The sequence below is a fragment of the Pygocentrus nattereri genome, chromosome 4, assembly GCF_015220715.1.
Source record: "Pygocentrus nattereri isolate fPygNat1 chromosome 4, fPygNat1.pri, whole genome shotgun sequence".
NCBI classification, from domain to species: Eukaryota; Metazoa; Chordata; class Actinopteri; order Characiformes; family Serrasalmidae; genus Pygocentrus; species Pygocentrus nattereri.
This window is the reverse complement of record NC_051214.1, coordinates 32,871,581-32,895,919: the sequence shown is the minus strand read 5'-3', so window position 1 is coordinate 32,895,919 and position 24,339 is coordinate 32,871,581. Positions and strand designations below refer to the sequence as shown.

Here is a 24,339-nt window from a genome sequence, read left to right as displayed (position 1 = left end):
TTCTTTTTTACTTTTTTCTTTTTTTTCTTTTTCCCCAATGTAATCATACTGAACTCAAAGAGCTGAGGTCAAATGGAGTGGTTCTGGTGTAATCCAGCAGGGAAAACATCAAAATCTAATATTATGGGAGAGTACTGGGAGCAGTTCTGCTACTGTGTATTTGTTCACGCTATATGGATTGAGTTGATCTGAGAGGAGCTCTGATTGGCCCCTTCAGTCTATTTCTGTAATGCCAAGCGCCGTCTCTCTATCTGTGCTTCAGCAAAGAACAGCACGTGTGCTTCCAGTCCGTGTGTTAATGGTGGTACCTGCGTGGGTGCCGGGGACACGTTCACCTGCATTTGTAAGGATGGCTGGGAGGGGCCCACCTGTGCTCAGAGTGAGTGACTGACTACTGTACTTTTTTGTGTGATTAACCTAAAACTCTTGACTTATTAGTCAGCTATTAATCTTAAGGCTCTTTAGCCAGGCACCGCTATGAATTACTCAGTAATTACTGTGAAACTCCTGTGTAAAGTCTAGACCTGTTGTTAAGGGGTTTATGGAGTTAAACCCTTTTTAAATTAGCTGCTTCAGCACTGTGTATTGCTGTAGTGATGCTGAGTGGTTCATCCTCCCTCTCTCTCTCTCTCTCTTTCTCTCTTTCTCTCTTTCTCTCTTTCTCTCTCTTTCTCTCTCTCTCTTTCTCTTTCTTTTTTTCGGTCCTCACAGACATCAACGACTGCAACCCTCACCCGTGGTAAGTCAGCTTGTGTTATTCTCCTGTAGCCCCCCCCACACACATATTTACTCTACTCTAGCCAGGGCTGCTGGTGGTTCTGTTGTTCCTGCTGTCTGTGCTGACCCTCCCCTTCCCTGTACAACACCACCAGCTGTGAATAGCCCCTCTTGCATGGCTTTCTGCCCAATCCCCCCCCCCCCCCCCTTTTTTTTTTTTATTCTTTCTGAACGGATACAGAGGAGGCAAAAGGGGGTTGGTGGGTGGGGAGGGATGTGTTGTAAAGACAGGGGAAGATGTCCTTAAATCACCCCCTAAATCCGACAGCTCGGGAGACCCTGGGCCGGTTTTAATGGGGCACACAATAGAGCCAAAGGCCCTAAAAGAGTGCCCCCAGCGGTGAGGGGTTGAGGGGTTGGGAGAAGGCGGGGTGGGTTGGCTTTTTCTCTTCCAGCCCTCGCTGCCCTCCTGCCATTCTGCCCCGCTGACCTGCAAGCAGGGGGATTGGGAACAGGGGGAGAGGGAGGGTGTCCCAGCAAGGGGGCAGCAGGGATTAGCATCTGAAAGGTGTGGTATTGATAAACGGGACAAGGCCTTTGTAACCCTCTCTGTCCTGCTTTCTGTGTCTTAGTCTTTTTCTTTCTTTCTTTCTCAGCGTCCTTTCATCTTGCTATCTTTCCACCATGTGTCAGGCCCCTACAGTTTTACTTAACCCTTTAAACTCTCAGCTCATTATTCTGTTATTAATAGTAAGACTTATTATGCAGTAACTACTATGAATTATTCAGTAGCTACTATTAAGCTATTATGTAATGTATATAGTCATAAGTGCAAAACTGAAGTCTGGTGCTGACACACGTCCTTTATTTTAAAGGGCTAATGCATTTTGTTGACATTATTAATTCACTGCACTCATCTTCCTCTCCGCAGCTATAATGGAGGGATTTGTGTGGATGGGGTGAACTGGTTCCGCTGTGAATGTGCTCCAGGTTTCGCTGGGCCTGACTGCCGCATCAGTGAGTATTCAGGGAGGGAAGAGTGGGAGCAATAATGCTTTGAAAAAGGGGTGCATGTGGCATGTCATCCGAAATGCCAGATTACTGAGCATTCCGTGCCCTTTGACCTCACAAGGGGCAGAGGTCAGCTCTCGCTTATACACAGACAGAAGAGATGAATTATTCAGGCAGTGGAAAAATTCCTCACTGCTCTCAGGGAGCTGACTCTTTGTCTCATCTGACTGTTGATGGCTCTTACATAGAAAATAGTCTTTAAGGAGTCCATGCATTTCCCGAGCCTAATTTCTAGCAAGCTGCCATAGGGAGCCGCCTCAGAGTCCCAGGATATACTTCAGAAATGTAAATTAGTTCAAAAAGTCACATTTATTTTTATTTTTCACATTTATTTTTAACAGTAGATAAAAATGTGTCCTCTGCTCTTCTAGACATCGACGAGTGCCAGTCATCACCCTGCGCGTATGGAGCAACATGCATAGACGAGATCAACGGTTTCCGCTGCATCTGTCCACTTGGACGCTCTGGGCCTCGATGCCAAGAATGTGAGTAGCCTTCTGCATTTCATTTCATTAGGTCACTGCATGCTTGTGTAATATAGTGAGTAGGAGTCCTTTGAGTTGCTTCAGCGTGGGACTTATAGTTTCTTTGTTGTTTGTGTGGTGCAGTTATAGGCATTGGCAAGAAATGCCATTACGATGGACTGCAGTACCCTCATGGCAGCCGCTGGGAGAAGGACTGCAACACCTGCCAGTGTGTCAATGGCAAAGTGGAGTGTACAAAGGTAAAAGTCATGCGTGCAAAACGTCACCCTAACCAGAAGCTTGAATTTTATCACACCGGCCTTCACACCGGCCTGTCCACGCACATGGTGTAGTTCAGGGTGCTCATCTATGTTGTCTATGACAACACATTACCATCTTTTGTAACAGTAATTAATAGACACACTGTTTTTGTGATGTAACCTCCTCCACAAGTGAAGCTACGTATTATTTGTGAGATAGTAATGAATGGTAAAATGATGTATGATATCATCTTGCTATTGCTAAATGTTATTTGCTAAGAGTTATTTAATTAACACAGAGGCTGATGTCAAGAAGGTGGCTATATCTGTCATTTTGTCTACCCTTTCCATTAATAACAAGAGTTGTAATTGCTGCTGTTGCATTTGTTTGATATGTAAAGAATGTCATCTAACAAAGCTGAATTTTTTAAGCGCTTACGGATCCAAATTCTGTTCAAAATGAGCTTGTGTTTGCTCAGAAAACAAAAACGGTGCATCCAAAAATAAAGGAAGCCTTGTGCATCTTTTATACAGTACTAGAAAACACAGCAAGGCTACCTCTGAAAGAAGCAGTATACGCAGTAAGCTCCAGGTCTGCAAGCTAATATTGATAGTTATTTTACTGTTGTCAGTTGGGCTGTGGGATATTTAAACGAGCAGCTTTAACCCATCTGGTCCCTGTGATTAATGAGGTATTCAGATAAGGCATGCATAGTTTTGAATAAAAAGATTAAATAAACTGTGTTATCTTGTAATTTTAATATACATTCCTCACTTGAGTGTGACATAACAGTGCCGTAGAAACCCATGCCTGTACTACTGATTCTGTGTCTCATACTATGCAAAATGTTGAATGTTTTCATTCATGCCAGTATAGACTGGGATTTTCAATGACTGTCAGTGGATAGTTGAAAGGCCAGAGTAGTTTAAATGCCCATCACTAGCGGATATTTGACCCCTGTCCCTTCTCACAGGTGGTTTGTGGCCGACGGCCGTGTCTGCTGCCAGGGGTTCCAGGCCGAGAACGTTCTGCCTGCCCAGGTGGTCGAGAGTGCCAGGAGCACAACTTCCTGACCTGTCTCTCTCCCCCCTGCCACCAATGGGGCTTCTGTGTCAGCCCTGAGATCGTCCTAACAGTCGACAGCAAGTGTGAGCCCAACACAGGCTACCTGGACAACAGCTGTGCCCGGATCACACTCATCTTCAACAAGGAGAAACTGCCCACAGTGAGTTCAGGATTAGTCAGTATAGGGTGGGATCTAGATTGTGCAGCTTTTATGCAGCCATTTAGTATTTGTAGCATATCGTTGCTGTCGGAAGAAAACCTTGCATCTCCATTTTTGCCATTTTTCAGTTTTTGACATCATTTGAAAGTATCTGTTACATTTACATTGTTTGTAAATTTTATGATGAATGGCCTAAAAGAAATTACCCAAAATGGCATGGGAAAAATTCTGGTTCCATTGACTTACATTGCAAGTAAAGTATGTTTTTTCCTTCTCCTGTAAAGTTACTGTTTTGGAGATACAAGGTTTTCTTCCGACAACAGCGATATAAGGAAAATATGTGCATACAGTTTACATTTGGTGATTCTGGCACTGATACTGTATGATTTTAACACCTGAGACTTATTGTTGTTGTTCTGCTGTACATTTTGCTATAGATTTGATTTACATTCCATAATTATACATAATTAATTGCATAACTACTTATGTAATTGCATCTCCTGTTTACCACAGTTAACCATAGTATCAGTTGAAAGTTTACAATCCAAACTTTTCTAGGCAATTTCTATGAGTGGGAATTGAACACAATGTAAACAGGCGTTTCACAGCATATGTGTTGTCAGAGAGTTAATAGAGTGTCACTGAAGAGGAAGGTGTGTGTTCTGTTGCTGATTACTTGGGTCTTCTCCTAGGGAACAACAGTGGAGAATGTGTGCTCAGAGCTGAGGTACATGCCTACCACGCGGAACCTTGCCAAAGAAGATTTTCTTGTGGTTCTTTGTGAGCTCTCCTACTCCAACCAGGATGCAGTAGAGGTGGCCATTGTAAGTGTGCAGCTACTGCAGCTTCATCTACTGTCCTCTATGTTTCTTACTGTAATACACAAGGCCACTAAGCTCTCTTGCAGGAAGAAACAAAAGTGAAAGCCACAGGTGCTCTTTAAGTCTTTTAATGGATGTTGAAGTCTTAATTTGATTTCTTGCTGAGTTGCACATGGTTCTTTGATGATGGTACATGCGCTGGTGCCAGTAGCCCACCTCACAAAGGCCTGCCCATTCTGCTATAATGAGATTCAGTTGACTGACCAGCAGCAGGTCCACCCGCAGTGCGGCACTCTCCTTTGCAGCTTCAGAACCAGGCTGGGGCACAACTGGAGCATGTTCCATCGGCTTCCATCAGACGCAGCCTTGGTGGAGAGGAGATTTAAGATAAGCCAGTTAGATAAAGTAGTGCATCCATTCTTGTTCAGTCATGACTTGTTAATGGGTAAAGCTTATGTTGGAAAAGTTGTATTTGTGAGGTGTAGGATGCGTATAAGCTTTCCAATAGATTTTCAGCTTTTATATGAGTCATCGCGGCTTACAGCTGATTGTTGGCAAAATCTCCTAAAGTACGTTTACAATGTGATCTAAATCCACATACACAGTATTATAACAAGATGACTCATAGATTTAGGAGCTGCACAGATATGCCTAGCTGCAGGTCTTTGCATGTCGGAGGGTGAATAAAACCAATGGCATGGAGGTATGAATGGAGGGAAAGAAGGTAATCGCAGTGTTAGCTAGCCTATTAACAGATCGCTTTGTCGGCTTTCTCTCTCCACTCATGTGAGCTTAAGAGCTGGTGAATTTGGTGACTCTCTCGATTGTATGTGGTTGTAGTATTTCATGCAGAAGCATAGAAATGCAATGTCAAACATTTGTCTAGACATATTTTTCACATTCTCTTTCTCTCTCCCTTGAAGTGTCTTGTCAATATATATTACTCTCTGCTTTCATTCTCAGTCTTGCTCTTCTGTTGCCTCATACTCATTCTCACTCGCGCGCACACACTCCACACACTAATAACATCTCCATTGTTGGCTCTCTGCAGTCCTTCCAGCAGGACGAGCAGCCTGACCACAGTCGGATCCAGGAGGCGGCCAGCACCATCGTCAGCGCTCTGTCCAAGCGCCACAACAGCACCATCATGCAGGCCGTTGTTGAGGTCAGAGTGGAGACACGGCTCGTGCCCCAGCCTGTGGGTGAGTAGAGCTGCTTTCAAAATGAACCTGTGAAACTGTAGCCTTACTCACTGTTACTTACACAAAAGAAAAACATCCTTCTTAAGATTGTTGGGAGAAATAAAGCATCTCTCATTATGTATATCATAATAATGAGGGATTGCAGATTTTTGAGTTCTTCTTAGGAGGAAAAAAAAGATCAGCATTTAATTGTAAGAAGTTCTGGAGACAAATGAGAAATACATGAGGTTACATGAAAGATTTCTGAGAGAGCTATAAAACAAGATGATGGGATTTTATGCTTCTTTTCTGTAAATATTATTCGGTGAGACTGCAGTGAGAAAAATGATGTGCTTTTTTAGATCCAGTCAGAGTAGGTTCTTGGAATTTCAGAACCAGGAGAACACTGCCTATGTTTCTCACTGGTTTCACACACAACTTGGCCATGTTTCAAAGAAGTAAATTAGGTTAAGAGGTGATCTCATTTGGAATATTTCATTCCTCTGGGTAATCTCAAGACTGATTATTTAGTAACTGCTATAAACTGTTAGGTTTTTAAAGCTCATATGTAAGTTATGTGTTTCTGAGAGTGATTAATTAAAGTATGGGGACATTTACAGGCCCTCTGAGAGGGTCCCAGAGAATCTCTGGATCCAGCTGAGGAAGACACCATAAAACCAGTGTGATTCATGCTATTTTCTCTTACTGTTGCTTCTTTCTTTGTACTGTTGCTGATGGTGCAAGTGAACAGTATGACTAAGTGGAAGTCGCTGCATACTTTTTGCCAGTAATGACTGCTAAAGAGCCCTAAATGACAAGGCCTTCTCTGGTGGAGCTACAGTAATTTGCTCGCCAAGTTAAAAAGGGCCCCATCTGAGAGTGCCCGTTATACCAGCCGTTCCCAACCCAGATAACTTCCCTGCAATTTTCCCTTAACTCAAAAAATACCAATGAGTTGTTTGTTAAAGTACAATGTTTGACAGGGGTTAAGCACTGTTGCTTTTGAGCGTTTTATTTTGTGAGAGGGTTCTGCTCAAACCCATGTTTTGCTGTCTTGACGTAACAGCACTGTTAACAAGTGTGTTCACACTATCTGTGCTGTGAAACTGCAGTCAAAACACCATGTCTGATCTTGTGATTCTGAACTACGTAAACCTTTTTTCCCTGTGACTTTCACACTTCACTGTAACATTTTTAGTAGCTGAATCTATTCTTAACTGCTCTGTTCTTGTTTTTCGTCTTTTCTGTAGATTACTTGGTGCCCGTTCTGTGTGTTGTCTTCTGCGCCCTGTGGATCTTCTGCGTGATCGTGTGTGTGTGGTGGACACGCAAGCGCCGAAAAGAGCGTGAGAGGCGCGAGCGTGCCCCAGTGGAGGAAAGCGTCAACAACCAATGGGAGCCGCTGCGGCCGGTGGCGCGGCAGCAGCACAAGGACAACCGGGATGCCGAATATGAGCGGGCCAAGCTCATGGGCTCACCGGAGCGGGCCCATGGAGAGGGCGATGAGGAGCTCGAGGAGGAGGAGGAAGAGGAAGAAGAGCTGGAGCTGGCAGAGGAGTGGCGATGTGGGCCGGAAGGAGGCAAGCGGCCCGTCCCAAAGTACTCGAAGGCCACAGTGCGGCTCAACAGCGAGTTGATTTGCACCACGCGCAGCAGCAGCGGCAGCGCGCCCCTCAAAGCCCCGCACCGGACGGCCCACAGTCTCAAAGACAACCGCTGGAAAAAAGTCAACAGCCCCCCAACTGACCAAGACGCCAAAGAGATCTGCGTATAGACACTGGGCACGACATGCAGAGAGAGGCTCTCTTGTTCTGTAGACGAAGAACAAGAACAAAGGCTTTTGAGTTTGATAAGAGAGACAGAACTTTTTTTTTTTCCTTATCCTTTTTCACTTTATTTTTATTTCCTCATGCTGAGAAGTTTCGAGTCCAAAAAAAGAAGCTGAGATTTTTTTCTTTTCTTGACATATTTTTATTTTTTTATGTACAGATGAAGCAAATTTTGTTTTACTTTATAAGAAAAAGGCGAAAGAGACGCCCGCTTTTGTTTGTTTTTTGAAATGTAACTGAAACACAAAGCAGGAAAAAAAACACTCAATAGAGGAAAAATATAAACTGTATAAAGACTTTCTGTTGTTGTTTACAGATGATTGTGGTTTTGTTTCATTGTGAGCGGCCCATGTTTTTTGGCACAGACCTTGGATTGGGGGTGGCCAGTGAGGTGCACTGGTTCTGGGGTCAGAAGTGAGAAGGTCCCTCCTCCCCACCCCTATCCACTTCTCTCCACCTCTCCTCACTCCACGCCTGCCTTACTGAGCTCATGGGTCAGTGCCTGCGAAGTGGCCTTGTTTTTTTTTCTGTCACGTCTGTTGTCTTGGCTGAACGCTCTTCAAAGATAAAAAAAAAAAAATTTAAGGATTGCAGTATTTTGAGTTGGTAGCAAGTGCCTTCTGACGAGCCCATTTGTTTGCGTCTCTCGCTGCCGAGGTCGACCCTAGATAGATCACTACAAAGGGAGAGGCTAGTCACAAGAGCAACTCCCATTTCACCACCGAGGTATTTGATCAAAGAAAGATAAGAACTGTGTAAATATGTGTATATAGTAAAGGAGTCGCTGTGTATATTTGAATTTAGTAACTTAAGACAAGTCACACTTTTTTTTATTACTATTATAATTATGATTGAAATTATTATTATTATTATGATTGATTATTATTGTTATTATTATTATTATTATTATTATTATTTTCTTTTTTCTTTTTTTTTTTTTTACTTTTACAACGCCATTCCTTTTATTTATGCCAGTTGAAATAGGCAGGTTTTATAACAAATATACAGCGTCCCACAGTCAGAACAGTAATGTAATCAAACAGGTCATCTTTTTTATGTTGTTGGTTTGTTTTCACTTTATAAGGCAAGTAATTCTTCAAGATTGTGTGGTGTATCGTGGCGTGTGTTTGCCTCCGTTAAAGAAAAAAAAAAAAAGGAAAAAAAAGTCCTTATCCCCTTTCAGCTTCTGTCCTTCCTTGCTGACATAGAATGTTCTGGAAACCTGTGGAAGCGCACCAAGCGCGCCATGCTTGTTAGGACGCTGGTCTCTTCATACGATGTGAAACTCTGTTCTTGCTCCATCTGCTTTCTCCTGCTTTTTGGGTTTAGGCTTCATGAAGGGAACAATTTTGTTGTAAAGCATTTGTGTTCGAGGTACCAACTCCAAGTGAAAATGGATTACCTCAGAAGTGGCTCACTGATTTTTTTTTTTTTTTTTTTTTTTTTTTTCGTTTTCATGTCGGATATTACCCTTATGGATGGATTCTCGCTTCCATATGTGGGAGGATGCAAAATAAAAAATTGAAATATTATCCTGAATTAATCTGAACAGCTGGTCAAATAAGAAAACATGCATAAAGCTGGATGTGCATTATTGGAAGGAATTGGGCGGGGTTCGGAGGAAGTTTAAGGAAAAAAAGTTGTTTTTTTTTTTTTTTTGTACAGAAGAATTGCTCTGCAAAAGTTTTGGTTCATTTAGTGGAATTTGTTTGTTCTTAGAAATAAATCAAACTATTTATTAAAGCATTTTATAACAATATGCCCAAGAAAACCTCTGTGTTCTGGTATTTAGTGTGTAAACGTACGTTGACCTCAGCAAAGCTCTGTCATCACGTTGTAGAAATGTGTAGAAAGCTGCAATCTTAGTCACCAATGACCGCAAAGAGTCCGTTTCACAGAAGGTCTGTAACAGCATCTTTCTATAGTGAGGTCATAGTAAAAGAACCTGTTCTAGGCCTAGTCGTGTAATAATCATATAAATAAACCTGCTTGTCCTTGCTGCTGCCAGAGGCAAAGAACTAGCAGATCGATACATGAACTCTCCCTTCCAGTCAGGATGGCCCTGGGAGGAAGTAGCCAATGGCAACGGCTCGCCTGTTCTCGGCTGACTGCCCGCCAACCAATAGGATGATATGGTTTCATGTGGCTTCATCCACCCTGAATGTTTCATGAGGATGCTTACGATGATGCTGGGAGTTATGCTTTTGTCCCATGAGGAGCTGCAGCTAATGGGATGATCGTCTGCTGGAGTGTTGGCGTCAGGTTACACCTCTCTGAGGGAGGGAGGGGTGGAGGTTGTAGGTGTTTCCAAAACTGCTTTTTTTTTTCATTCATGCTGGTAATGCAGGATGCAGAGCTTTGGGTACTAATCACCTTTGGACAGCTGAAAAAATTAGGTTTCTTTATACAGACGTTCTGGCCTTAAAATAGTTTCCTCACTACAGTGCCCAGCACGCATAATGCAAATACATCATGCAACCATTGGTAATGACTGTGGTATCACCCAGTCCTGGCACCTAGTCTAGACACTGATCTGTATGCTAATAAATACAACCAAGCTAGCATTAGTGTAACTTTAACCTCAGTTATTGAACAAAACTGTAAAGCATGCAGTGATTGTGTCTTTATTCAGCACAAAAATGACTGTCAAAGACAAGTTTATTAAGTTTGTAAGTTTATTAATCTGTTCAGCCACAGCAAAGAAACCAAACTTGAGGTAAATTATCTAGCCAGGTAACACTGCTAACCTTAACTTTTAACTTGTTGCCCTTTTCTGACTGGTGATTTCAGTCATTCAGTTAATCCACTTTCCGTTTTTTTTTTTAAGCATTTAAAGAATTTTCAAAGGCTGCCTTCTAAAACGTACCCCACAGCAGTGGTGGTTTCTCAAAAAGGTTCTCCCACCTGCAAGATACTTCATCAGAAATGTGTTTTCCTAGTCTTTAAATCCGGAACATCACTCTAGAGTACATGTCAAGCCCCAGCCCTTGTGGGCCAAAACACTGCAGACTTTAGCACACTGTGTCATTAAATACACTTGATTCAACTCATTAGCTAATTAGCATGGCCTTCATGAACTGAATTCAGAGCATTAGATGAGGGCTAGAAAGCTAATATCCCCAGCCCTTTGGCTTAGAAAGTCCCCAGTTTTACATGGTCACCAACCCTGCTCCTGGAGATCTACCTCCCAGTACACATCATCTCCAACCATGTATCCTGTCTGATCTATTACCTTCTAGAGTCCTTTATAAGCTGAATGAGGCGTGCCGGATTTGGGTTGGAGGTGAGACCTGCAGGGAAGTAGATCTCCTTGAGGAGGGTTAATGACTACAACTCTAGTCTGCAGCAAAGCTGTAGGATGTGAGTAAGGCATGTTTCACAGATACAGCAGTGGTCATATTCCTTTGAAGTAGGATGCTTCAGTGTTAAATGTAATTCTGCTCAACATTCTTAAAAAAGATGGTTCTTAAAAGGTTCTTTAGTAAAGAAAATGGTTCTGTATAGAACCATGAACACTCAAAGAACCCTTTGTGTGATTAAAGGTTCTTTGCATGATGAAGGGTCTTCAGATTGATGGAGATTGTGCTGTAGATGGGTTATGGCACCAAAAAGGGTTCTTTTATTGTTATGGTGTCAAGCTTTAATCATGCAAAGGGTTCTTTGAGTGTTCAGTTCTTTATAGAACTATAGAATGTTATTTACTAAAGTACCATTGAAGAGCCATCTTTAAGTGTGTAGGTTTATGCACGTAGCACATGTACTCAGCACAATGTAATAAGGACATGTCAATGGACTCATAAGGATGTGTATAAAAAGATCAATACTTTATCAAATATAATATTCAGTAAGTGCTAAATATCAATAAAACAGCATATTTAGTATTGTTACTAGCTGAATGGGAGCCTAACTGTACTGCAGTCTCACACACAAACTAGTAGTAATGTCTTCTGGGACATGTTGCACAGAAGTAAAGCCTTCCTGCTCATATGAGTCCTGTTTCCGTCCGATCCGTCATTTTCTTATCCCAGAATATCCCCCATAGCGTGGCTGACCTGTATGTGCCGAGAGCCACAGGATCCAAAAAACTGCTCCACGTCTCCCTAGCCTAGACTGCAGCATGCGGCTGAAAACCAACACCGGATTCCTGAAGTGTCTCCCAGCAGTCAAGGACGTCTGACCCTCGCTCATTTATAAACACCGTGGGTCTGTGATGACCTGAAATGCCAGGTACGCCCGTCTCAACCAGCCGTCTGTCTGCTATCAGATCCTTCAGCTGCGAAAGACCCCTCCTCTCAGCCTCCATTTGCCTGTCTGTTTGACTGATTACAGTGCATTGTGCTTCCCAAGGTCTGCCTGGGCACACTGGCAAGTTAGTGCAAGAAACGTCTGTCAAATGTACAGAGTTGAGAGTTTGTGGGAGAGTCAAAACCATTTAGGATGACTCATGGTGTGGTGAGGCTTTGAAGCAATGCAGACACTGAACATGAGGGGTGATTAAACAGGAGCCACACTTCTCCCATTTATCATTTTCTATCTAAGATAGCTCAACGGATCACTCCACTCATCACTTTTCTTTTATGACCGCTATGAACATTGCTTGTAGGATAGCAGGTTGTAGGTTAGCAGGAGCATTTTAACACCCTCAGGGACACAAACCTCAATCTTCAGTATTAAAGCAGTTGTAGTGATTTGACATACAGGGTCAAACACAAACTCAGGGCAACGTATGCTGCTTTTTAGGCACAAACTAGGCCTCTGTAATGGAGCGCAGATTTAGTTTCTTATGATTTGAAAATGAGTTTTCAGACTGTATCATCTGTACAAATTAGTGTTGTTTTTTTGTAGATGACCACATTTACTAAACATCATGTCTCAATTCACTTTACAACCCCATTTATTGTGGATGGACATCTGCTGTCATTTTCTAAGAACACTGTATCTAAACCCTAATAAATCCATATGCTCACATCTAAAATACAGGAGCAAGAAAAGATACATTCCATGAACTTTTATTAATGTTACATTAACTTTGATGTCTCACCCTTTTAATGTGCTGTAGTTTCCAAGAAATAAGGTGGCTCAGCTTACTCACTGACTCAAATTACCCCACTCATCAATGCAAGTCTCATTCCCAGCCAGCCAGCCAGCCAGCCCAACTACAAGGCCTGACTTGAGATTACTCTGCTGCTAATTTCACTAAGGACTTATCTTAGACCCCCTTAGCATTTGCTTTTGTATAAAACATTAGTGAAGAATCAATGATGATGAGATTTGCATGAATGTTTTGACATACTGTCAATTTGTCATGGTTTCATTTATATATAAATATATACATACATGAAGCTCATGGCATATGATTTACATCATATTCATACTCATTAGGTATTCAGTGACCATTCCAGCAAAATGCCTCCATAGGGGTCAAGTACAAGGTAGGTGTGTCTAATAGTGGACAGTGAGTGTGTTTGATCTACTCAGACCAGTGCAGCACACACAAACACACCACCACCACAACAGTGTTACCGCAGTACTGAGAATGATCCACCATCCAAATAGTACTGCTCTGTGAAGGTCCATGGGGGTCCTGACCACTGAAGAAGAGGGTAAAAGGCGGCAGAGAAACAGATGGACTACAGTCTGTAATTGCAAAAAGTGATTACTGTTAAATTGAATATATGTAACTTTCTTTTTTTTTTTTGCATTGTTCAGACATCTATATGAAAACAGCACATATCAATGTAGATTCATTGCTAGTAAGGAGAAGTTATAACTTGTGGCTACCTCAGGCTGTGAGTTATGCAAGGATTTGAACACGCACAGCAACTATGTAATCATCAGCTCTGAACTGACTGCATAAGAGGTCTTAGGTATGATCTGCTTGAAGAATTGACCTGTCAGAGCAGGATGGACGTTAGTTATGTGAAGTAAACTATGCTAACAATAGAGAACAGATGTCAATGAGTAAATCAGCACAATGCTCACACTGACAGGTATGTGGGCTTCCAGTGCAACGATCATTAGTTCTATATGTCCTTAAGAAATAATAATGGCAGAAGAAAACCTTTAACTTGAGGATTTGATAAGTGCATCTGAAGAATTTATTTCCTCACAGAGAGTCACTCATGACTTATTTTTGATGTCTTTTCTGGGTTAGAGGTGTGGATTAAAAGTGCACAACCTTGAGCTTTAGATATGTTGAACGTATTCAGTTCATCTGGTAACATTGTGTCTGACATATATCACAGAGGGGTGGAAGATGACGCCGATGATCACTTGGCTTCATAATATACTTATCATATAGGTGTACTTTGTAATTGCAGCTGTAGTTCATCTGTTTCTTTGCATAATTTGTTAGATCCCTTTAACCCTGTTCTTTACTATTGTTTGGGTGGTGGAGCATTCTCAGCACTGCAGCGTCAACGACATGGTGGAGGTGTGGAAGCAGGTGTTGTGCTGGTGTTGGGATATTTTACCTGGACAGAAATAATACCTCTGTATTATTTAAGGAACAATGCAATTTTGTTATGTATCACAGATGTCTTTAAAAGATTTTCTGTTCTTTTGTTAATGAGCTAAATAAATAAACATTAACAATAAACATGACCATGTCATGCAGCAAGACAATGATTCAAATCAAAATGCAAATAAAATCTAAATGGCTGAACAGAAATGATTTTGTTTTAGAGTGGCCTTGAAAAAATCCTGACTTGAACCCAGTAGCGATGCTGTGGCAGGGCCTCAGTTGAGTGGTTCATGCTTAAAAACCCCATTATATCTGAATTAAAGCTGCTCTGCAAAGACAAGTGAGCTCAAATTCCTCTACAGTATTATGACAGGCTAAAAACAAATTACAGGGAATGTTGGTTGCTGTTAGTGCTACTAAAGATCATAAAAAAAGTTATTAATTTTATGTCCCAATTTAAATAGTTTTTGATTCACAGATAACTTCACTCATTAAATAAATTAGATAATTAATTTAAAATGTTTTTTTGCTTGAAAAAGTTCTTTGTCTTGTATTATATTTTGTTTAAAGACCTAAAAGTATTCACTTTGACAAAAATATGCTGTAACAGAGCGAGTCAGGAAGGTGGCAAAAACTTTTTCATGGCACTGTAAATCTTGCTATACAACATTGTCAACTTCCCTGCCAATAGAATTCTTACTAGTGCACTAATTCATGACTCATTTATACTGTAAAATCATGTTTTTTAACCAAAATTATTGCAACACATTCTTCACACATTAATTGCTTTGATCTTCACTGTGAACCGACCAAAAGTTGCAGAATCTGCTCTGAGTTGGAGCTGTCATGGTTCAACAAACAGGCACATATGGGTTGGCCCATAGCCAGTGGGGAGCCGATTGCCAAGAAGGGAGGTCACCAAGAGCCTGTTTAGATACCCCTTTTGGCTTTTAACCTCTCCACATGTCTCACAATTCATCAGTGTTGGATGTTTGTCTACGTAACCTAACCGCTGTGCCTGCTGCTTTGGGATTAAGATGGATGTAATGTAGCACAGAAGTCCTGTAGAACTTCTGCTTTAAGCCGATGATCTTAGCAGCCTAATGGTTCCCTATTCGCAGTTTCTTCACAGTCATTTTATAGAATCTTAGCCCCTTAACAAGCCATGGGCCCAAAGTTTTATTACACACTTCTATAACCAAGAATTGCTCCAGTAGTTTGCATTGAAGTCCCTGTTGTTACTGAATAATAAGCATTTGTATGTAATAAGCCTCAGATTGTAAATGGCTAATGTGAAATTAAATGCACCGATGCAGCACTTAGAAGAAATTTGTAACATTTGTGAAATATATAGTGTACCTTTGATGTTCCTCAGATAGAAAACATGCATTGATTTCTGGCCCTGAAGGTCATTATGAAGAATCACGAGTGCATCTGTATGCTTATTCCCGATTACCTCCATCATGATATGGGCCAGAGCAGATGAGCTCCACCCAGGGGCCTTTGCTTCAGAGATTAGGCGTGGATTATGCAGCACAGCCTCATTGGTATGGGCTTTGGCAGCATGATAAAGGTCATGAGCCCCCATGCAGACGTCACCTCCACACAGTAGATCAAGGATCTTTCTCCACTACATGAGATCCCATCCCATTTTTTCTTTTTTAAAAAGATTTTTGCACTTTTTTTCAAATGAAATTATCATGCCAACTGGTTTGATTATGAGCAGAATGCAAGCAGTTTGATTGTCAGCTGTAGGCCAAATGGCGTCCCAGACCAGCAGCTAGTGAGAAGCACAGCGCCAAGAACCAGCAGAGATGTTATTGTTACAGATGAAGAGATAAATAAGAAAAAAGGCACAGAAGAACAGAAAGGCCAGTGTAGAGTCCTTGTCCACTCGAGCTCTCTGCTGAGCTGTTGACTTTGGTCTGCTCCGCTTCCTCCTCATCAGGCCAGATCTCCCTGTTTTACAGTCAGCTGACATTCAAATTGAATGCTTTTCTCAAAATCTAAATGGATTGACTGGGGACCACTGTCTTGGTCAATGGAAGCAGTCCAACAGACATCAAAGAGAGGGGTTTCCAAAATATACGCTCTGTGTCAGATTCAGCTCTCGAATATCCACAGGTTCTCTCTTCCCCAGGACATCAAACAGAACTTGAAAGAGACTTGGCGATCCCGATGTAACTTATTCATCGTTCAAGTTCCTTTTTATGATTCCAGTGCATTTCAACAACCTTTTCTTACTCCCATATGTGTTCTTTGTTCTGTTGCTCTTGTCTGATCGGACTTTCTTCACATGAGCTTGACAAGGTCACTGGAATCATTTGTCCAATTACTTTGTAAGCTTGAAGATATATTGTGCAGAATTCTAGATTCACATTCTATCAAATGCAATCTTTAATCTGTGCTGTTATTTATCTGAAATGCATTTGATTTCAGTCTGTTTATAAAAAGCAATTCATTTCTGTTCTGCAGCAGGACGTACTCACCTCATTAAACATGTTTTGCCTGAAGGTACGATTTTGTGCTCCCTGTTCCTGCTGTACCTTCGTGAGAATCCGCCATTAGTCTCACTGTGATGAGCTCATGGTAATCTAATCTCCCTCTGTGGTCAAAACATATTTGCTGTGAGTGGTTCCTCTTGTGAGCCAGTAAAGTGATGTCCATGCCCACCGATGTGGATACATGCTGGTATTATAAAATATCAAAGACCTAATAGAGCCAAAACACAAATGTAATATTTGGGGCATTATTGTATAATAGAGTAATTTCTTATTTGAAAATCAGGGCTCTCAGTTTGGAGGAATATTTCTGGCTTTGTTTTCTCACACATAATAGAGCCACAGTGGAGTCGAAGTAGGATTTAAAACACATAGTAAATCATTTTTTGGCAATCTTGTTCAACGCTAGAAATCTAATTAATTTCACTCATAATAAATTCAGACAAGTGGAACTGAGACAAATAGGCTGCAAATGGTGGATGACTTTGCTTGTTTAGTTTTAAAATAGTGTCTTTGTTAAATCTCTCAAGAACCTTAATGAGGCTATAAACAAATTATTTTGTAATAACACATTCCTGTGTGAGTTTGGGCATGTCTTCCTGTTGCCCTGAACTCATGTAAACAATCCTTCCAAAGTCTTATTAACCAGCTAAAGCAAAGCAGAACAGGATTGAAGTGGTTAAGCAATAAACTGCATTTTGCCTATAAATGACATTTTTGCTTCCTAACTTGCATTTTACCTAGCTAGCTGTGGGTAATGTGCCTGGCCATGTGATAATTTGGAATAGGACTTTGCTTTTGCTTGCAAATTTAGCCAAAGTATGCAATGAAAGCCAAGGTTACTGACCATGCAAAATCTAAATAATGCTACATTTAAGGGTTTATTTAAAAGGGGATTTTTTTTTCAATTTTTCAAATTTTTATGACGATTCAGTTTTTGACATGCAAACAGTCATTCAGAGTCTTTTGATGTGAAATGACAAATGATGTAGAGAGGCTTACCGACTCACACTTCATTTACAATAGTGTACAATACAATAGGTGACCAGAGGTCACTGTGTCTACAAAATAAATCTATCCATTTTATTTGCTATCCTAAATCACCAATCAACCTACATTGGTCTTTTGAGTTTGTACATATGTTGATAATGGTATAATAATACACACACATACACACATTTTCTAAGTCGCTTATCCTTCTGGTTCACAGGGGGAAGCTGGAGCCTATCCCAGCAGTCATTGGGTGGATGGTGGTATAATAATAGTAAATCTGACAAAAGATTATTTTGTCTTACAATGCTGTGGATGAATCCAATGACCCTGGTAATCGGGGGGGGGGTGTTCCATGTTGGCTGGGGGAATCTTTGGTTGACTGCTAACTCACTCGCCATAGCTGTGCTGTGTTGATGCTAGCTTAGTGGCAACAAAATGCTTGGTTTAAAATGTTTTTTTTTTGGAAATGTTCATTTTTAGTTCAGTTAAGCAGCCTTCTGTACATTAACTGAGATCTTAAACATCTTTTGAGACTATGAAGGACCACCAGGTGACCAATTTGCTACAGCACCACCTTGAGGCAGACCAGTGATCCATATCTAGTTTGTTAAGAACACCAAAGACAGAAGCTTGCCGACTGTGGGTACAGTAGGCTAAACCAGGATCTTTGTCTGTTTCTCCCTAACAAAGAGCGTAAGGTCAAAATAAGATTAATTTCAGGGACCTCAAAGAATTTTGATCTGAGACATTCAGGGGGTCCAAGAAGTTAAGTAAGAGGTTCTGGAGGTACATTCGAGGTATTTCACACCTTGAATGTACCTCAACACCGTGAATGTGTCTTTAAAAAATGCCATTTGGCCTAAAAAATGGTTTTAGGATTTACTACGGTGGCCTTCAGGTTTTCGCTTCTTCAAAGACTCACCCTCCCTTCCTTTTCCTAGTGCTAAATGACACGAACGATCCTCCATTTGTCAAAATTTGAGTTTTTAATCTTCGCGCAACACAAAATGGTTAGCCAGCGCTGCCAGCAACCACTGATTCTTCTTCTTTCTGCATCTTCCAATCAGTGCTGTAGCGCCACCAAATTCAATTTGCTGCTTCAGTGTAAAATGTAGAGATGCTCTCTAGAGCCAGCGTTTGGATTGTCACAGATTATTAAACACTAATAAAAAGATGGTTTTTGTATTGTAATGGTAATGGTATTACATTACTGCAAATAGATCCCCCTAAATCTTACTGCACCTTTAAAGTAACCTTTAAAGTATTGAAACATTTAGAGCTGTTAACCATGTCAAATTGTGACTCCTTCCAGTTAGTTTCTCTATGTGAGCATTGTGCATCAAACCACTTTGAATGAGATTGTTTATATCTTAATTATGAATTATGTAAAACATTAGAAAAATCAGTATAGTGTTCTTTGTGTTATCATCTGCTTTCCTGGAGGTTCTGCATGTTGTCTTGTAACTATAGAATATGGGAAAGTAGTGAAATTCAACACAAAGGTTGTCCCAGGTCCAGTTTGCTAAGATGCAGTATAGCCCAGAATCTGCAGTCCTGGTCATAAGACTATTACAGGGTTTTTCTGTTTTTCTTTTTTTCTGTCCTCTCACACCCTGTTGTCTGCTGGGCTCTTCTGTGTCAGAGGGAAGCTTTATCAGTATGAGGTGAATAAAGATGAAGGAGTTGCTCGCATGCCGAAGCAGGGTTGGGCCGCAGTTCTGTGGCCTCCAGAGCTGACTCCAGCAGATGTTGCATTTTCTCTGAGCTGCTTCTACAAAAGGTTGGGGAGTGGTAGCCCTCTGAGGGAAGACATCCTTTTTGTAGAAGCGATCTAAATCTGCCAAATGCTGTACAATTACATGCCTGAACAGGAAACAAGCAATTGCTTTTCGTAGGGATGTGCGGATGGGGCTCAGCAAGGTTGTAACACAGTTTAGATTTTTGGCAGCATACAAGGGGCCTCCCCATGCAGGTTGCAATGTGAAAGGTCAGCCTAAGACTCAAAAGACCTAACCATGGAAGAAACAGCTGGGGTTGGCAGGTCACCATGCCCACTGGCGCTATGCCCAGCTGGCAGAGGCTCATCCCTTTGATCTTTGCCAAAACACACGGCTCTCGCTGAAGCCCAGATTCCCCGAGAGACCATCGTCTGCTGTGAACTGAGGGGAAGGTGTGCTTCCCCACCTGGCACTGGGACTGCTCACATCCTCTAAGTATCTCCATCTGTCTATCTGCACCTCAGTCTGGTTCCTCACCCTCACTTTCTCTTTCATACCTGTCATATCTCTCATATCTCATTATGCAAACTTCCAGAAATTTTACAGGAGAGGGGGAAAACTTTCTTTGCTTTCAATGGATGTTGATGGAAAGAGATTATATCTAAGCAATTTTGGTGCATTTCTATTTGTCCAGCCATCATGAAATTTTGACACAATGTGAAGGACAGCTCAAGATCAAATCATGCAAAAAAGTAATCGCAAAAAAAAAGAAGATACATGTTTTTCATTGGACAGCGATATTATGTTGTGTTTTGAATGCTGGACAAACAGCATGAGTTTTAGGTCAATTCAAGATATAAGATTAGTAAATTACATGTTAATGTCACTTAAAGATTTGTTGAGCGCCTACAAAACATTTAGAGTGGACCATCAAAATAAATTGTTACCAAAAAAAGAAAATCATATCACTAAAATTCATTCAGACTTTGGCAAGGAGGTGTCATCGTCTTACTCTCTGAAATGCTGTCCAACTGGGCCAATGAGCTGTGAGTAGATTCAGAGAGAGGAGGGGTGAGTATTACACTTTCAAAGGGGCCACAGCAAGACACTACCATCTACCACTGTCATGCGCTGCCAATGATTATGCAAAAAATAGGCAGCGGGGGATGGGTGGTGGGGGGGTGGATCACTACCGAGACAGAAGCACGGCAAAGTCATTAAGCCTCAGCTTCGGCTCAGCCTTTCTGGGTCATTGTGTCTTTAAAACAGACACGCACAAGGCCAACGAGCGGGGAATCCCTGCTGGTTTTAGGCTGTCCACGCTGGCCGGGGTCATGAGAAACGATCCTGTCATCCTGCTGAAGCTTTCCTTATACTAGTGCAGGATGCGCTAGCTGTGGACACCACCTGCTTCCTTCCTGCTCATGTCCAATCTATCTAACAGTCAACACGGCACTTAAAGTGAGGTTTATGTTCTCCTGCCCAGATGAGGTGACAACCTTGGTGCTTCTGGCTTTCGATCGTGTCCAGATGCAGACATATATGCCTTAGTCAGGCAAGTTCACTCAAGCTCCAGCCCTCATCACGATGATAATACAGGCTGCAGTGAGAGAGATATAAGGTGATAGTGAGAAAGGGAGGGAGGGAAAAGTGAGATGGCAGCCTGCCATGGCACTCATCACATTCAGGGCAGTGGCGAAGAGCCGCATTGATCAGAGATGTGAGGAGCAGGCTGGCTGCTGCTTAGAAACATCACTAAGCACCTACTGTCTCACAGCCTTACAGCTCTGGCTGACAAGGAGAGGGGCCAGTGTAAAAGAGAGGTGTGTTTGTTAATGTGTAGGAGTGAGAAGAAGATGCTATGAACTGTCTCCCTCCCCTGAATCATGATTCCTTTCTCCAAGAAACTCAACTTCCCAGTTAGAAGAAGAGGTTGTGAAAAAATAGATCCTCAACTAAGCTGGGATTTGATCCTCTTCAGATGTGTTAGCTAGCAAAGTTAGTTATCTGAGCAGAGCCCTGAGATCCGCACAGGGTCCAAATACACTACATGAAAAGATTTGTTGAGACGTTATTACATTATTGCTTTGAGCTGAGCTGTATGTAGTACTAAAAGCAGGATTTACTTAGTCAGTGGCCCATTTTTCTTTTGTAAGTCAGAGAAAAGCTAATGGGCCTAATAGAGCTAACTAGTAATGGAGGCCTAAACATCAGAAATTAGTATCATTCAACTCACCTACTTGTCTCAAACCATGTCAAGTTGGCTCAAATAGACTTGCTTATGTGGTTGACATCATCTATAACACATTATAGACATGGACAAAAGATGCATGCAAAAGGCTGGGCACCCCTGATCAAATGTTATTAATTATCTAGGTGAAAATAAGTGAACACATAATTTACAGAGAACACACTTTTGCATAATTTTATGCACAATTAAATGGTTTATTTACTGAATTTAACATATTGAAAAAAGTAAAACATCAAACGATCTGTGCAAAAGTTAAGCCAAGTTTCATATTTTGTTCGTTTTTATCCCAAAATGTTAAACCCACCAAAAACATTGTACATTAAATTTAGCAAAAAATGATTATATTTGTGTTTGTTGCTTGTAGAGGATGTATAAACTTATTTTCACTTAACTTTTGCACATGACTGTTTGTCACAAAACATTATTGTCATGCACATTGTAGCCTGAATCTCTACTTTTGTCCATTATTATAAATAACAGTGTGTCATACAGGCCAGGTAAAAACACAGCAAGCTCTCTAAGTTTTACAGCACATCAGGAAGCTTGTGCTATTGATTAGTGCTAAAGATAAATCTACTCAGGAGCAAATTATTGGCTCTCCTCCCCAAGACTGCCTCTGTGCTCCCCCCTCTGTCTCTTTGTCTTTCAGGTTCTTCAGTATCTCTTTCACGCCCTCTCTCCTTCTCTAGCTGCAGTCCAGTCCTGTTCTGTGTTAGCACACTGCGCTAAGGTGACACTCTGGATCTCTAACCTTCTCTCAGAGATTAGCATGATCACTTAATGGGTGCTCAATTCACCGAAAGGCCCTTCTACTCCTCCATGATGTCTAAGGAGTTTCAGAATGAACTAATGAGGACAGAACAGTGAGTGGACTGAACTGAATCTTCAGCTTGCCTGCAGAGATGAAGGAGGAGCTGCATGGAAAGTGGGCGGAGCCAATCTGCAGCAACTCCTTCAAAATGACCTCTGTGAATGACATGATAGAAATGAAGGGGTATGTGTGAGTGAGTAAGCTCTAAACTCTCAGCCCACAGACCACACCAGGGTTCACTTTATAGCACAGTAGGCTGATGATACAGATTAAAAAAAAAAAAAACAGTTCCTGTAACAAGCTCCACATTTTCAGAACAGCTGACTCAACCCCCAAAGCAGTTTTGCTTTGCGAAACATGTTTAGCCTCCAAAATCTGACTACAACACCCAAAACCTTTCACACAAATTTCAAAAGGTCTAGCGTATTATATGAGTAATGTCCCAGATCGCAGCGTGACAGTGATGCATTACTTATTTTCACCAGAATCACCTTTTTGGTTGAGGGTGATATTTGAATGTCGATATTGTGTTGGATCAATGTTAAACTGTCATTAAAAGTTGCCAGCTCCTAACACTGTCCACAGTCACACTCACTTAGAGTTAAATGAGAGATAAAAATCACCAGCTTGTGAATGTATGGACAGAAATAAATAAATATATTTATTCACTCTGTTTTGAACTACACATCCACAGAACATCTCAAATATGCATTTTAGTAAACAGTAAACAATAACATTTTGTCTATACCTCAGTGTTCTGGCTTTTAACAAACACAAAAAAATGCAGCATAAATCAACAAAAGCAGATCTCCTACTACAATAACATCATACCTCCCTTATCTAAATAAAAATAGATAATAACTTTTAAGTCCTTTTCTTCCAATGTAGATTGACTAATTAACACCAGTTTGCAATTCATTTTCAAAATAAGACAAACTTGGTAAGGAAGAACACAGCTCAGCCGACTAAAACAAGCTGCTATAACCTTCTTGATGAGTTATATCAGTAATGCCATCTTTCTCTCCTATCAATATAAATATATTAATAGATATGTCAATATAATATGAAGACATTAAATTCATCCACATATGACATTGACCCTGCCCCTGCTTCTCTCCATAATATGGTTTTTGATCAAAGTGATGTTTTAATGTACAGTTAATATTGCAAATTGTTCTCTGTCAACAGGGGCTTTTCCAGGCGTTTTTAAAACTGCCCTGGTGGAGCCTCTGATAAAAAAGAGTAGCATGGATCCTTCCATACTAAATGCTTTTAGAACAATTCCAAACCCACCTTTTTTAAGTAAAATCCTAGAACGTGTTGTTTTCAAACAAGTAAATGTATACCTATTCCATTCTGATCTTATTTGATTATACTGTAGTTTTCAATATGGTTGATCACAAGATTCTAATCCATCATCTTGAATCTCCAGCACAGTTTTAGGATGGTTTAAATCATATTTATTTAATGTACAGTTCTTGGTTTCAACATTTCTTATGGAGTACCACAAGGCTCAGTTTTAGAGCCTTTTCTCTTTGTACATTATCTCTCTCTGATGTCATTAGGAAACATCAATTTTCATAGCTATGCTGACGGTGCATTTTCATTCCTTCTAATCAGGATTCTGTGTCATTTGAGAAATATCACTGAAGTCTGGCCTTTTCTATCTCAGAATGATAAACAGAAACTTGTTCATGCATTTGCTGCAAGCAGAGTTGAGTACTGTTATGCTCCTCTTATTGGGTTCCTTAACAAAACAATACGGCTTCTACATCTTGTACAAATCACACATCCTGACAAAGACATAAAGAGAGATCCTATCACTCCCCAGAACTGTACTGGCTACCTGTATCTTTTTGGATGGATTTTAAAGTTCTGCTACTAGTTTTTAAGGCTCTAAATCACCTTAATGCACCTGCGTTCATCACAGGATGTCTGTCTGTTTATGTTCCAATATGTGATCTTAGATCTGCAGATACTGACCTTCTGCAAATATCTTCAGTAAAATAGAGAATGTTTCTAAACTGTGGAAA

The 24,339-nt window shown here is 41.0% G+C and overlaps 1 protein-coding gene across 2 annotated transcripts in view; it reads left to right on the top strand.

The window, feature by feature from the left end:
• The window catches only part of jag2b (jagged canonical Notch ligand 2b), a 49,573-nt gene extending 41,139 nt beyond the window's left edge, over positions 1-8,434 (top strand). For both annotated transcript variants that reach the window (XM_017710467.2, XM_017710466.2), the window contains 9 exons: positions 263-379; positions 712-739; positions 1,649-1,734; positions 2,160-2,273; positions 2,397-2,512; positions 3,487-3,738; positions 4,431-4,562; positions 5,611-5,761; positions 6,991-8,434. In XM_017710467.2, the coding sequence (XP_017565956.1) occupies positions 263-379; positions 712-739; positions 1,649-1,734; positions 2,160-2,273; positions 2,397-2,512; positions 3,487-3,738; positions 4,431-4,562; positions 5,611-5,761; positions 6,991-7,514 (1,520 nt within the window). In that variant the 3' untranslated portion in view covers positions 7,515-8,434. The remainder of the gene's footprint in view (positions 1-262; positions 380-711; positions 740-1,648; positions 1,735-2,159; positions 2,274-2,396; positions 2,513-3,486; positions 3,739-4,430; positions 4,563-5,610; positions 5,762-6,990) is intronic.
• The last annotated feature ends 15,905 nt before the right edge of the window (positions 8,435-24,339 follow it).